Source organism: Myxine glutinosa, chromosome 7 (genome assembly GCF_964187855.1).
Source record: "Myxine glutinosa chromosome 7, kmMyxGlut1.1, whole genome shotgun sequence".
Taxonomy (NCBI): Eukaryota; Metazoa; Chordata; class Myxini; order Myxiniformes; family Myxinidae; genus Myxine; species Myxine glutinosa.
The window spans coordinates 86,174,130-86,189,564 of record NC_136267.1 but is presented as its reverse complement, the minus strand read 5'-3'; the positions used below and the strand labels follow the sequence as shown (position 1 = coordinate 86,189,564).

The window sequence follows — 15,435 nt, the reverse complement described above, 5'->3', positions numbered from 1 at the left end:
GACGCTGGGCCACGCCCCCTCTCGCCTTTCCTGGGCAAACGCTCCGGGATAATAGGTATATATATATTGCTGCCCGATAAACGGGCTTTTCAGAGTGCCTGAGTGTTTGGTTTGATTAAAGCAACTCGGATGAATTCCAGCTTTTTGTCGCGTCCATTCTTCCGATCGACGTGGGAGCCCCAGCTCCTTCAATCTCATTATTAATGACTAGCCAAAACCCGTGGAACATCCACGGAAGGGAGGATGTGGTGTATGGATAGAGTGTACCATTATGGATGGCATAGGGGAGCGCTCATGGGATCTTTTTCTTCCGTTAACTTAAAGAGAAAAAATTGGAGCTTAAGTCCAATCAGTCCTCTGCTCGAAGTGCTCAGGCCATGCCTCCCCGCTTTCATACTTTTATTTCCGTTCGGTGTAGAAAGAGATTGACATATCGTTCGTCTGTTTTCAGCTCGTTATCTTTAAGCTTCCTTACGTCTCGCCACCTGCTACACCTCTCTGAGTTACGAGGATTTATGCAACGCACCCCGAGTATCGCAACGTCACTCCATTTCACTTTATTAAAATGACGATAAAGACGTTTCCTTATATATCCTAATTTTAAATGTTCAAGGGAATAAAAAGACCATTTGGTTCACACCACCCATGTTCACACCACTCGACTGTCCAATCAGCGGACAGCTCGCGTCGCCTTCGCCCAGCAGACGCCAATACGATGGCGGCGTAAGATGGCGTCGTATCGGCAGTTAATCGGATGCTTTTGGGCCCCAACGTCGGCGAATTCATATTTTTTGAGTATGGCTGTACCTGATAAACAAAGAGCGTGGTTCGTAGATCGTAAATCCATTAGTGCCGTGGGCATCGGGTCACTGGGTGCGGCATAAAAGGGATAACAAAGTCGAGTCCTTACGGTATTATTATATAGATTATATAAGACTAGACGAAACCCGTGGAACATCCACGGAAGGGAGGATGTGGTGTATGGATAGAGTGTACCATTATGGATGGCATAGGGGAGCGCTCATGGGATCTTCTTCTTCTGTTAAGCTCCAATTTTTTCTCTTTAAGTTAAGTCCAATCAGTCCTCTCTGCTCGAAGTGCTCAGGCCATGCCTTCCCGCTCTCATACTTTTATTGCCGTTCGGTGTAGAAAGAGATTGACATATCGTTCGTCTGTTTCAGCTCGTTATCTTTCAGCTTCCTCACGTCTCATCACCTGCTACACCTCTCTGAGTTACGAGGATTTATGCAACGCACCCCGAGTATCGCAACATCACTCCATTTAACTTTATTAAAATGACGATAAAGACGTTTCCTTATATATCCTAATTTAAAATGTTCAAGGGAATAAAAAGACCATTTGGTTCACACCACCCATGTTCATACCACTCGACTGTCCAATAAGCGGACAGCTCGCTTCGCCTTCGCCCAGCAGACGCCAATACGATGGCGTCGTAAGATGGAGTCGTATCGGCAGTTAATCGGATGCTTTTGGGCCCCAACGTTGGCTAATTCAGATTTTTCGAGTATGTCTGTACGTGATAAACAAAGAGCGCGGTTCGTAGATCGTAAATCCATTAGTGCCGTGGGCATCGGGTCACTGGGTGCGGCGTAAAAGGGATAACAAAGTCGAGTCCTTACGCTATTATTATATAGATTATATAGTGATGTATGATTTAAAACACACGCACACTACAAAGCTCTCTTGTAGCAATGCCAAATTGCAATGTGTGTTGTATGCATAGCATGCCTGTGCAGATGCAGGACCCAGTGTGAGCCGTGTTTTGATGCTTAAATGGTACAATTGAGTATCACGTGTGAACTTGCAGTGGCATATACAGTGCCTTCAGAAAGTATTCACACCCCTTGACTTTTTTCACAATTTGTTGTGTTACAGCCTGAATTTAAAATGTATTGAATTTAGATTTTGTTTGTCAGTGATCTACACATAATACACCATAAGGTCAAAGTGGAATTTTATTTTTTGAAATGTTTACAAAACAATAAAATATGGATTACAGAAATATCTAATTTACACAAGCATTCAACCCCCTGAGTCAATACTTTGTAGAAGCGCCTTTGGCAGTGATTACAGTTTTGAGTCTTCTTGGGTTTGTCTGTATCAACTTTTGCACATCTGGATTTGGGGAGTTTCTCCCATTCTTCTTTGCAGATTTGCTCAAGCTCAGTTAAGTTGGATGTGACTTTGGCTGGGCCACTCAAGGTTCTGAAGCCATTGCAGTGTTGATTACGGTCATTGTCCTGTTGGAACACAAATCTTTGCCACAGTCCAAGGTCTTTTGCACTCTGAAGCAGGTTCTCCTCAATGATTTATCTGAATTTGGCTCCATTCATTGTTCCCTCTATCCTTACAAGTCTCCCAGTACCTGCTGCTGAAAAGCATCCTCATAGCATTATGCTGCCACCACCATGCTTCACTGTAAGGGATGGTGTTAGATGGCTGTGTTCGCTTTCCTCCAGATGTAGGGCTTTGCATTGAGGCGAAAGAGTTCAATTTTCGTCTTGTCAGACCACAGAATCTTTTGCCTCGTGCTTTCAGTCTTTCAGGTGCCTTTTCGCAAACTCCAGGTGTGCTGTCATCTCCCTTTTTCTCAGGAGTGGCTTCCGTCTGTCACTCTCCCATAAAGCCTAGATTTGTGAAGTGCTGCAGAGACTGGTGTACTTCCAGCAGGTTCTCCCATGTCAGCCAAGGAACTCTGTAGTTCTGTCAGAGTGGTCAATGGGTTCTAGGTTACCTCTCTGACCAAGGTCCTTCTTTCCCAGTTGTTCAGTTCGGTTGGCCGGCAAGGTCGAGGAAGAGTCTGGGTACTTCCACATTCTTTCCACTTCCTAATGATGGTGCTCACTATGCTCTTGGGAACTTCCAACACTCTATAAATCGTGTTATACTCTTCCCCAGATCTATGCCTCTTCACAATTCTATCTCGGAGTTCTACGGACAGTTCTTTGGACTTCATGGGAGAGTTTCTGCTCTGATATGCACTGTCAACTGTGGGACCTTATATAGAAAGGTGTGTTTCTTTCTATATCATGTCCGATCAATTAAATTGGCCACAGGTGGACTCCAATAAAGGTGTAGAGACATCTTAAGGATGATCAAAGGAAATTTGATGCACCTGAGCTCAATTTGGAGTGTCATAGCAAAGGGGTTGAATAATTATTGACTCAAGACATTTCAGGTTTTTGATTTTTAATTATTTTGTAAAACAAAATCTAAAAAAACAAAAAAAACAAGGCTTTTTTGATACTTCAGTTGAAGAGGATAGTATGACCTGGGTGGGGATACCAGTTAGCAGTTAGCAAATAATGTAAGCATCGGCGGAGTTTGAGGGGAGGCGGGGGGGGGGGCAATGCCCCCACCTTAATTTTTTTCAGTAGTTTATAATTAAGATAAAAACATCCCATATTTAAACGTGAGTAACAATAATGAACGTAAACTGCATTTATGATTTCATGTACACTGAAACCACACTAACAAATGGTAATTTTGGAAGTCAGACCTAGCTAACAATTATAAATATTGTTGCGGATATGGGATTTGGCCTCCATCCATATCCGCTTGTAAATATTCCCCTATTTCCCCAATACTCCCCAACTATCCCCAATCCCCCATTCCCTAGTCCCATTGTCTGTAAACAACACTCTGTAGAACCGACCTTCCCCTTTTTCCCCCATTAACTGTCGTGCCCAGGTTCACCGCATCTCACGTAGACAACTATAGGACCTCTTGCTAGTTATTCTTAGTCTATGTCAGTTAAGGACTCGTTTCCATTAATTCTGACTCTTCGTTGCACCAGAATGTGATTGTATGGCACCAGTAGTGAGTTTAGGACCTCCCCATACCTCCTCCCATCTTCCCCATGAAACAACAACAACAACAACAACAACAACAACAACTACAACAACAACTACAACAACAGAGGGGGGCGGCGCGGCGCGGCGCGGGGAGTGTGCGTCCTCACTCCGGCTTGGTTAGCCGCCATTGCCCATGCGCTCCACGGGGTTACCACGAAGGGGCTGGCTGTCAGCTCCTCGTCAGGGGCGGAGCCCGGTAACCCCCCGCAGCCAGTGAGAAGCGGCGGGCCGATTCCATCTGGGGCGGAGCTAACGAGCCGAGGGCGTGTCACTCCCCGCCGGATATGCGCAGCCACTTACCGGACGTGAGGTGAGATGCGCCCCCAGCTTGGAAAGACAAGTCGCGACCTCCGAGCGCTGAGCGACCTCCCCGCATCTTTGGACCGGACCGGGTCGATTTTGCCCCTGAGCCAAGGTGCACCTTGAGCCATCGAATACCTGCCCCTCCTTGCCATCAATCCCCGTGTGAGTCAGTTTTGTCCCGTTTATCTGTCGTCTGTCGGGGTTACTATAAGACCGTAATTAAGTGCCTATCTTTCTATGCTGTCTCTCTCATCCCTGTAATCTAAACGTTCCGAACTAATATAACCTCCTCCGGAGGCCTTGAGAACTGTACCCCTGGTGTCGTGTCATTTAACCTAGCCGTTGTGTCCTTTCCTTCATTGATCTAGCGTAGCGCGACTCGGCCAACGTTCGAGTATAATCGGGTAACTTGTGCGAACACGGCGGCCATTCCGCTCGGCCCATCATAACATCTAAGTCGTGTCCGTAACAATATTAACCCCTTGCCCCCCCAAATAGAGAAGTCAAACTACGCCCGTGAATGTAAGTATTAATTTTTTAGACTTTAGGCATGGATAGCCGGCTCATGACCTGGGTAAAAAAAACCGCGAATGGCAAACCATGGACCAATAAATTCCACATTCCTGTGTCACGGTCAGTCGAACGTCAGTCATTGACAGCAGGTTAATGAAGGACTTGGACAAAAAAAAGTACCCAATCTGAATGTTGCTATATCCAGTCAATGGCGAAACTGCAATTGGGGAATCCATGCATGTCATGGATGGAAACCCATACGTCATTTCCTCATTCTGCTTTAAACTCAATATCTCTATATTTTCATTGCAAACGGCATCAAACATCATTCTAATCACAAATTAATACAATTAATATAACAAAATGTAATGTTAAATCACTATTGGATTGAGATATTATCGAGCAAGTGAACCGTCATAATCTGTTCACTTCCGGATTTGCGAGCAAGGTTCCATGTCGACCACATTTCAAAATCATTTGCGGTATTAAAGAATTTCTGAAACCTCCTACCTACCTTACGACACCCGCTGGGACCCTAAATGTTCCACAGAAGGTTATTAAACAGTATTTCCTTTTCGTAAAATATGCAACTGTAATGGTTACTACACGTGTCCCCCTGTCATGTGACCATATCCTCAGCTCTGATTGGTGTAAGTTTGTGGGGACATACGGACAGACAAATGGTGTTCTAGATGGCATTGCACTATGGACTAAGCCGTAAAAATTCCACTTCGACATTACGGGGTATTATGTGTAGATTAGTGACAAAAAAAATCTCAATTTAATCCACTTTAAATTCAGGTTGTAATAAAAAAATATGAAAAAAGTCAAGGGGCGTGAATACTTTCTGAAGGCACTGTGAATATATATACATATACACATACATGGCCGACTAGGCGATCCTACTTCACTCTTCACGATGAGGTAGATTTTGAACTCGTGCACAGTGCTGGTAGATTTTGAGTTTGAACTCTTCCTATCTATCATAAGGACGGATGACAAATTTAAAAGTTGTTTAATCCTCTGCTACCTTGCCATCGAGGGTGGGTGGATGTTTTGTTTTCAATCCTGGTCATCCAGAAGTTGGGGGAAGGTTATGTTTTCACTCCTTTTTGTTACCTCTGCCACAGAAGGTGGCGAAATTTAAGATTCACAAGTATATTGGTTGGTCTGGTCTGTACCTCTGCCATATGTGATGAACGGAGGTTATGTTTTCACCCCTGTCTGTGTTTGTTTGTGTGCACTATATCTGAGAGTTGTTGACAGATCTGGGTGAAATTTGGTGGGCAGGTTGGGTGTGTGACAAGGATCATGAATTGATTAGATTTTGGTGAAGATCTGGATTTGCATACTATAATAACCCTGTGCTTGTGAAGTGAAAATCGAGGTTAAGTGATTGGCTGCATCCGTACATATGCATGTATGTCGTACGTGCGTGTCCGCATTTTAAAAATTTATTTTCTCGGCAACCCTGTGTCCGATATACACAACTTTTTCACCATCGGAGCGCCTCCTCCTGTATAAGTTTTATTGTCCCCCATCGCACCGCGGAGCGAAAGGGGGACTATGGTTTTCCCGTCCGTCCGTCAGTGCGTGCAGGCGTGCGTGCATGCGTACGTGTGTGCGTGCGTAAGCGAAGGACCGCATTCGAATTTGGTGTGTGGGTGCAACCCACGTCAAAATCCAAGATGGCCGCCGCCATGTATGTCTGAACCTTGTGAGTGGAATATCTTGAAAAATAAGCGAAGTACCAACGTCTAGTCTGGTGTGTGGGTGTATCTAGGCATAAGGAAGAACGCTATTGAAAATTGGGTCGCCACGTCAAAATCCAAGATGGCCGCCACCATATATATGTCTGAACCTTGTGAGTGGAATATCTTGAAAAATAAGCGAAGTACCAACGTCTAGTCTGGTGTGTGGGTGTATCTAGGCATAAGGAAGAACGCTATTGAAAATTGGGTCGCCACGTCAAAATCCAAGATGGCCGCCACCATATATATATGTCTGAACCATGTGAGCGAAATATCTTGAAAAATAAGCGAAGTACCAACTTCTAATCTGGTGTGTGGGTGTATCTAGGCATAAGGAAGAACGCTATTGAAAATTGGGTCGCCTCGTCAAAATCCAAGATGGCCGCCTTGCGTCTTCCACTTTGTCAACTCGCATCACTTCACCGACAGGGGACCAAAGCGTAACGCTTGTTTATAATTATAACATCATAAGTCACATGGTACAGTCACCATCTGGGAAAAAATTGCACCTCTATATATCTGAAACCGCTCCATGGAAAACATTGAAACATGGCTCATTGTCAAGTACTCCCCATGGGAACTAAGATATGTTAATGATGATGTCATCAGTGCCTTCATGATGATGTCATAATTTGACGAGTGCAACACTTGATCTGATCAGTATGAAATTTTTTTTCCTCTGCAACTGTTGGTCCCATGGACACAAAATTTTTACCATAGGAGCACCTCCTGCTGTATCTTTTTTAAAAAATGGTAATTATGACGTCATAGGTCAGGTGGTACAGGCGCCATCTTGGAAAAACTGAAAAACGTTGCACCTCTATCTCCGAAACCGCTCAATGGCTTATTGTAGCCAGCGAAGCTGGTGTTGTGAATAAACGCGTACGTATTATGTTGAAAACCAGATTATGCTGGATCCCTTGGGTTGAGAATTCCGAAGCTGTGATGCACCAAATCGCTCAATGGAGGCCGCCATCTTGCGGATGCAGAAGTATGTATAACAAATTGAAAAAGGTTCAATAGGAGTTTGTTTCACCCGTCTTTGTTTGATTCACAATCTTATGCACCTCTAATTTGTAATTAAAATACTTTAAGACCAACCTCGGCCCGCACGGGCCTGGTTATCTCCAACGAAAATCGTCACCAAACACCGGAACCAATGAGATTCGAGCATTTGAAAAAATATTTCTGAAACCAAATCACTCAATTGAGGCCGCCATCGTCCGGATGTGGAAATATGCATTTAAAAATTGAGAAAAAGTTCAATAGGAGTTTGTTTCACCCGTCTTTGTTTGATTCACAATCTAATGCACCTCTAATGTGTAATTAAAATACTTTAAGACCAAACTCGTTATCTTCAACGAAAATCGTCACCAAACACCAATGAGATTACCAATGAGATTTGAGCATTTCAAAAATTATTTCAAAAAAGCTTATTACGCATTTCGAAGGGTGAAAACGGCGTCAAATATTCTGAAATTGACGAAGAATTATTTTTTAGAAATCTCGCGGCCGTAGGGGCAAGTTTTTCACGGCCGGAAATATCCGAAGTTGAGACGGAATTCACCGAATTAATCAAGAAGTAAATTTTATCAATTTTAATCTCATCCAGAATGCAAATGGTGTCATTTTAGGTCTGAATTTGCGAAATTTTGTGAGCTGACCAATCAGCGATCAGCTTAGGTCAGCCAGTCAGCGCCAACGACACGGTTTGATTAACGACAGTCACACATTGCCGTTGAAACGGCGCTATCGTCTGATCTGTCGGCACTGATCTTACTGCAAGCTAACTTCTTCTGGTGGAGGAAGCCGCAGTGCCCGGAGAGAACCAGTCCTGACAGCGACTGAAGTTATAAGACTACACACATACTGTGAAAACGTATATTAAGCCCAGTTAAAATTTCTTAAAATAGGCCCTAAGCTAGCACATCGTATAGTTACTTCCTTAAGCGTCATGTAACATTTATTGTATGTAGGTATTGGGGAGGACTGTCTGCTCTTCTCTTTTAGTTTTACCAAGTCTTACCAGGTACGGTACCTACTACACCTACCTACTACCAACTACCTAACCTACTGATGCCATAGTGATGGGTAAAATAGTGGCAAGAGGCTTTGGCTTCGCCGGCTCATTGCGGCTTTGCAGTCGGGTACTAGTTGCCGGCGAAGCCGGTGTTGTCAATAAACGTGTACGTATTATGTCGAAAGCCAGATTATGCTGTATCCCTTGGCTTGAGAATTCCGAAGCGCAATGGAGGCCGCCATCTTGCGGATGCGGAAGTATGTATAACAAATTGAAAAACGTTCAATAGGAGTTTCTTTCACCCGTCTTTGCTTGATTCACAATCTTATGCACCTCTAATTGATAATTAAAATACGTTAAGACCAACCTCGGCCCGCACGGGCCTGGTTATCTTCAACGAAAATCGTCACCAAACACCGGAACCAATGAGATTCGAGCATTTGAAAAATATATTTTTAAAGCTTATAACGCGTTTCGGATGCTGAAAACGGCGTCAAATATTCTAAAATTGACGAAGAATTATTTTTTAGAAATCTCGCGGCCGTCGGGAATAGTTTTTCACGGCCGGAAATATCCGAAGTTGAGACGGAATTCACCGAATTAATCAAGAAGTAAATTTTATCAATTTTAATCTCATCCAGAATGCAAATGGTACCTACTACACCTACTACACCTACTACACCTACTACACAGACGGTACCTACTACACCTACCTACTACCAACTACCTAACCTACTGATGCCATAGTGATGGGTAAAATAGTGGCAAGTGGCTTTGGCTTCGCCGGCTCATTGCGGCTTTGCAGTCGGGTACTAGTAGCCGGCGAAGCCGGTGTTGTCAATAAACGCGTACGTATTATGTCGAAAACAAGATTATGCTGTGTCCCTTGGCTTGAGAATTCCGAAGCTCAATGGAGGCCGCCATCTTGCGGATGCGGAAGTATGCATAACAAATTGAAAAACGTTCAATAGGAGTTTCTTTCACCCGTCTTTGTTTGATTCACAATCTTATGCACCTCCAATTTATTATTAAAATACTTTAAGACCAACCTCGGCCCGCACGGGCCTGGTTATCGTCAACGAAAAGCGTCACCAAACACCGGAACCAATGAGATTCAAGCATTTGAAAAAATATTTCTAAAACCAAATTTATGCAATGGAGGCTGCCATCGACCGAATGCGGAAGTTTGCATAAAACAATTGCGAAAAAGTTCAATAGGAGTTTGTTTCACCCGTCGTTGTCTGATTCACAATCTAATGCACCTCTAATTTGTAATTAAAATACGTTAAGACCAACCTCGTTATCTTCAACGAAAATCGTCACCAAACACCGGAACCAATGAGATTCGAGCATTTGCAAAATATTTTGTTAAAGCTTATTACGCGTTTCGGACGCTGAAAACGGCGTCAAATATTCTAAAATTGACGAAGAATTATTTTTTAGAAATCTCGCGGCCGTCGGGGATAGTTTTTCATGGCCAGAAATACGGTATAAGTGGTTTACATAAAGAAAGAAAGCTCGGTTTGATTAATGACAGTCACACATTGACATTGCCGTTGAAACCGCGCTATCGTCTGATCTGTCGGCACTGATCTTACTGCAAGCTAACTTCTTCTGGTGGAGGAAGCTGCCGTGCCCGGAGAGAACCAGCCCTGACAGCGACTGAAGTTAGAAGACTACACACATACTGTGAAAACGTATGTTAAGCTCAGTTAAAATTTCTTAAAATAGGCCTTAAGCACATCGTATAGTTACTTCCTTAAGCTTCTTGTGACATTTATTGTATGTTGGTATTGGGGAGACTGTCTGCTCTTCTCTTTTACCAAGTCTTACCAGGTACGGTACCTACACCGACCTACTATCAACTACCTAACCTACTGATGCCATCGTGATGGGTAAAATAGTGGCAAGAGGCTTTGGCTTTGCCGGCTCATTGCGGCTTTGCAGTCGGGTACTAGTAATTAAAATACTTTAAGACCAACCTCGGCCCGCACGGGCCTGGTTATCTTCAACGAAAATCGTCACCAAACACCGGAACCAATGAGATTCGAGCATTTGAAAAAATATTTCGAAAACCAAATCACTCGATGGAGGCCGCCATCGTCCTGATGCGGAAGTATGCATAAAAAAATTGCGAAAAAGTTCAATAGGAGTTTGGTTCACCCGTCTGTTTGATTCACAATCTTATGCACCTCTAATTTGTAATTAAAATACTTTAAGACCAACCGCGTTATCTTCAACGAAAATCGTCACCAAACACCGGAACCAATGAGAGTCGAGCATTTCAAAAATTATTTTTAAAAAGCTTATTACGCGTTCTGGAGGGTGAAAACGGCATCAAATATTCTAAAATTGACGAAGAATTATTTTTTAGAAATCTCGCGGCCGTAGGTGAAAGTTTTTCACGGCCGGAAATATCCGAAGTTTTGACGGAATTCACCGAATTAATCAAGAAGTAAATTTTATCAATTTTAATCTCATCCAGAATGCCAATGGTGTCATTTTAGCCCAGTTAAAATTTCTTAAAATAGGCCTTAAGCTAGCACATCGTATAGTTACTTCCTTAAGCTTCTTGTGACATTTATTGTATGTAGGTATTGGGGAGGACTGTCTGCTCTTCTCTTTTACCAAGTCTTACCAGGTACGGTACCTACTACACCTACCTACTACCAACTACCTAACCTACTGATGCCATAGTGATGGGTAAAATAGTGGCAAGAGGCTTTGGCTTCGCCGGCTCATTGCGGCTTTGCAGTCGGGTACTAGTAAAGAACTCCACATGGTGAATAAGTATTGTTAACGATGATGCCATTGGTGCCTTAATTATGACGTTATAATGTGACAAGTACAATGCTTAGTCCGATCGGTTTGAAATTTCTTGAGCATGATCTACTCAACAATTATATTGGAGAATGTAAATTTATGATGTCATCGGTCACGTAGTCTGGTAGCCATATTGGGTCAAAGAAAAAAACGCAAAAAAAAACCAGAATAGTTGGCTCGCACCAATGGCGCTTTTCCATTGCACAGAACGGTACGGTGCGGTACGGTGCGGTACGGTGCGGTACGGTGCGGTACGGTGATCCCTGTGTCGTTTTTCCATCGCACAACAGAACCGTGAAAACAGGCGGAGTTATCTGAAGTGACGAAAAAAAGACGCGTCCGCTTTGTTAACGTAATTTCTCATACGACACTAAACTGTAAACAGCTCCGCAACAACAACAAAAATGTGTATTTTACTTGTTCGTCGGGTTTTGGTTTTATCTCCATGAGTTTTTTTTTTAGCGAAATGCAAAAAGAGAGAGGACGTGTTTGAGAAGAAGCTGAAAGACGCCAAAAAGAGGAAGAAACCTTTGCAGACAATTATGAAGACCTACAACGAAGATTTGGGCCTTGTTCGTCGGCGCGAACAAATATTGAACATAGCGTGACGGTTCTGTGACGATTGCCATTGACCAATCAACGGTCGGCAGTATTGCTAGCTCCACCCACAGGTCCGGGTTCGGCTCGCTTGGTACCTATCCATAACAGTTAACAGCAGCAACCAAATTTAGCACGGGTACTTAGGTACGGTACGGTTCGCTTGGCAATGGAAAAACGAAAAAACGGATTTTGGTTACAGTACGATATGGTACGGTACGGTACCGCGGTGGAAAAGCGCCATTGGTGTACAGGTTGGAAGTGTGACGAGGAAGAATTGATTCAATTTTTGTGAAGATTCGAATCTGGATATGAGAATTTTTCTGTTTTTAAAGTAGTTCTTCACCATGGAGAGATGCGGCCAATACGAAACAAGTCGAGGCATGGTATTTCAAAAAGTTTTGGATAGATTATGACAAAACTAGGTGGATGAGTTGGTCAAGTGACAACAACAACAAGCCGATTCGATTTTGGTTCAGGTCCGAATCCAGATCTGGCCTACAAGTGTGATACAAAACATAAACGGTTCAGCCTGGCAGGGGTATGCGCTCTGCTGAGTGCTGTTCTAGTTAGGCTACATCCGCCACCAAAGGTGGGTGGAGGTTATGTTTTCACACCTGCCTGTCTGTCTGTCTGTTTGTTTGTGAACAGGATATCTCAAAAAGTTGTGGACGGATTCGGACGAAATTTGGCAGAAAGGTAGTGTATGTGAAAAGGACGAAAAGATTAGATTTTAGTGAAGATCCGGATTCGGCTAGTAGAATTTTTTATGTTATTCCTCACCATTGGCATATAGGGCCAAAAACGATATACAGCAGGATATCAAAAAGTTGTGGACGGATGATTTTGATTAAATGTGATTCTGTATTGTGATTTTCTGGTCTACTCTGGGATGCAAAGCATAAACTGTTCACCTGGCAGAGGTATGCTCTCTACTGAGATTACGCTGCACATGAGATATGACAAGTGGGTTAGCAATTGGCTCATGTCCATGCATCCATCTGTCCGTGGACATACGTCAGTTTGTGATCGAGGAACAACTTGATTTAAATTGAATGTTGTATTTTTAACAGGAATCGGAAAACAAACTTGTCATTTTACAGTCCTTTATCTCTGAATTTGTCTTGATCGCACATGCACAGGGAGGAGTGATGTAATATTTTATTCTGTCTGCCTACTTGGCAGTCAAACAAAATTGACAAAATAGCTCTTAGTGTGCTGATTGTCACCTCTTGAGGTTATACTTCAGACCTCTGCTGATTTTGCAGGCCCTTTGGGTGCCCCATTGATCACTTGGGAGGCCCCCTGATACGAAATTGAAAATCTATACACTGAGCGACCCTGCGGACCATGTTGGTATTTTTTTTGTTGGAGTGTGCCTCTCCAGAGTATTCTCTTTTCGGAGTGTCCCATTTTTTTCGGTGTCCCTCTCTGGAGTGTCCTCTTTTTTTTTTCTTTTTTTTTGGAGTGTCCTTCTCAGGAGTGTATATTCATCCAGATGTTGCTGTTTTATCCCGTCCAATGTTTTGTGTTAGATCTTATATTGTTTGTGCTATATTTGTTGAATTTGTTTCGTATTGTTAAAAGCCTAATTTTCGCCTAACCCTGTCTGTTGTCTCTGTGCTCCTCGTTTTGCTTCTTTATTCCCAAATACTTTACTTCCATCTCCACAACATTATTATATTTCCAATCCTTGTTTCAAAAACTCCAAAAAAAAACTAAAAATGTAAAAAATATATATATAAAAATCCGACCCCAACCCTGCCTGCACCCGACTACAACTGCCTCCACCAGCTCCGACCCTAATCCTGCCTGCACCCGCTCTGACTGCAAACCTGCTTGCACTCATTCTGACCCCAGCCCTGCCTGCACTAGCTTCGACCTTAACCCTGCCTGCACCCGCTCAGGCCCCAACTTTGACTGCACTACCTACTCGGGCCCCAAACATTGCCTGCACACATTCCGATCCCAACCGTACCTGCACCCGCTGTGACTCCAACCCTGCCTCTACCCGCTGCGACCATAACCCTTTCTGCACCTGCACCAACAAAAACCTGCCTGTTCCCTCACCGACCCCAATACTTGCCTGCACCCTCACCGACCCCAACCCTGCCTGGGCCAATTACAACCCCCAACTCTGCCGGGGCCCATTCCAACCCCCAAACCCTGCCTGTGGCCCCTTCAACCCCACCCCTGCCCGGGGCCACTCCAGCCCCACCCCTGCCCGGGGCCACTCCAGCCCCACCCCTGCCCGGGGCCACTCCAGCCCCATCCCTGCCTGGGGCCGCTCCATCCCCACCCCTGGCCGGGGCCGCTCCATCCCCACCCTTGCTTGGGGGCCGCTCCAGCCCCACCCCTGCCCGAGCCCGCTCCAGCCCCACCCCTGCCCGGGGCCGCTCCAGCCCCACCCCTGCCCGGGGTCGCTCCAGCCCCACCCCTGCCCGGGGCCGCTCCAGCCCCACCCCTGCCCGGGGCCGCTCCAGCCCCACCCCTGCCCGGGGCCGCTCCAGCCCCACCCCTGCCCGGGGCCGCTCCAGCCCCACCCCTGCCCGGGGCCGCTCCAGCCCCACCCCTGCCCGGGGCCGCTCCAGCCCCACCCCTGCCCGGGGCCGCTCCAGCCCCACCCCTGCCCGGGGCCGCTCCAGCCCCACCCCTGCCCGGGGCCGCTCCAGCCCCACCCCTGCCCGGGGCCGCTCCAGCCCCACCCCTGCCCGGGGCCGCTCCAGCCCCACCCCTGCCCGGGGCCGCTCCAGCCCCACCCCTGCCCGGGGCCGCTCCAGCCCCTCCCCTGCATGGGCCCACTCCAACCCCACCCCCACCTGGAGCCGCTCCAACCCCACCCCTGCCTCCACTCAGGGGAGATGGATTACGAGAATGGGGGTAGAAGTGGTAATCGGGAGGCGCTTACGATGAAGGTTGGTGAAGGGAGTAATGATGAAGAGGGTTCCATACCTGATAAGTAATTGACTTGTATCTGCTTAATGACATTTAATTTGCTTTGAAAGTAATTCCTTGGTGTTTCGTAAGCCTTCAATGTAATAAGTAATCAAGAGAGACCAGCTCTCCCTTTCTCTTGCCCAGGTATGAAGGTTGCCATTATGGCACTTTCCATGTTCTTCCTCAATGTGGCTCAAGCAAAGGAAAAGCAGCAGCAGCAGCAGCAGCAGCAGCAGCAGCATGAGGAGAATAAGGTGGAAGAAGTGAAGAGACGTGTCATGGGGCCAAAGAAACCTCCACAGACGCTTTCACGAGGTGAGAACGACAGGCTTGACATGAGCCTGTGGGGACACCTTGCAGGTGATGCAAGTTTCATGAGTTCCTATTGAACTGTTATTGTGAGTTGAATTTTTGGGTGAAATAATTTTTTTGCATCTGTTACATTTTTTTTGTATTTTTTTTTGTGTACTGTATATATATTAATCTTGTTTTGTATTTTTGTATTTTTTTGTATCTCATGGAAGATTGAGTTGATGGAGACTGAGATGGTAAGATCCTGATAGTGCGGTAACAAGCAGTTACACAATCAGGGGAATCGAACAGATGTGAAAAGAGG

General features: G+C 45.2%; 1 protein-coding gene across 2 annotated transcripts in view; it reads left to right on the top strand.

Annotated features, from left to right (window-relative positions):
- LOC137418438 (uncharacterized) overlaps positions 1–15,435 on the top strand; it is a 67,150-nt gene that overhangs the window by 13,823 nt on the left and 37,892 nt on the right. For both annotated transcript variants that reach the window (XM_068104495.2, XM_078781954.1), the window contains exon 2: positions 14,964–15,134. In XM_068104495.2, coding sequence (XP_067960596.2) covers positions 14,964–15,134 — 171 coding nt within the window. The remainder of the gene's footprint in view (positions 1–14,963; positions 15,135–15,435) is intronic.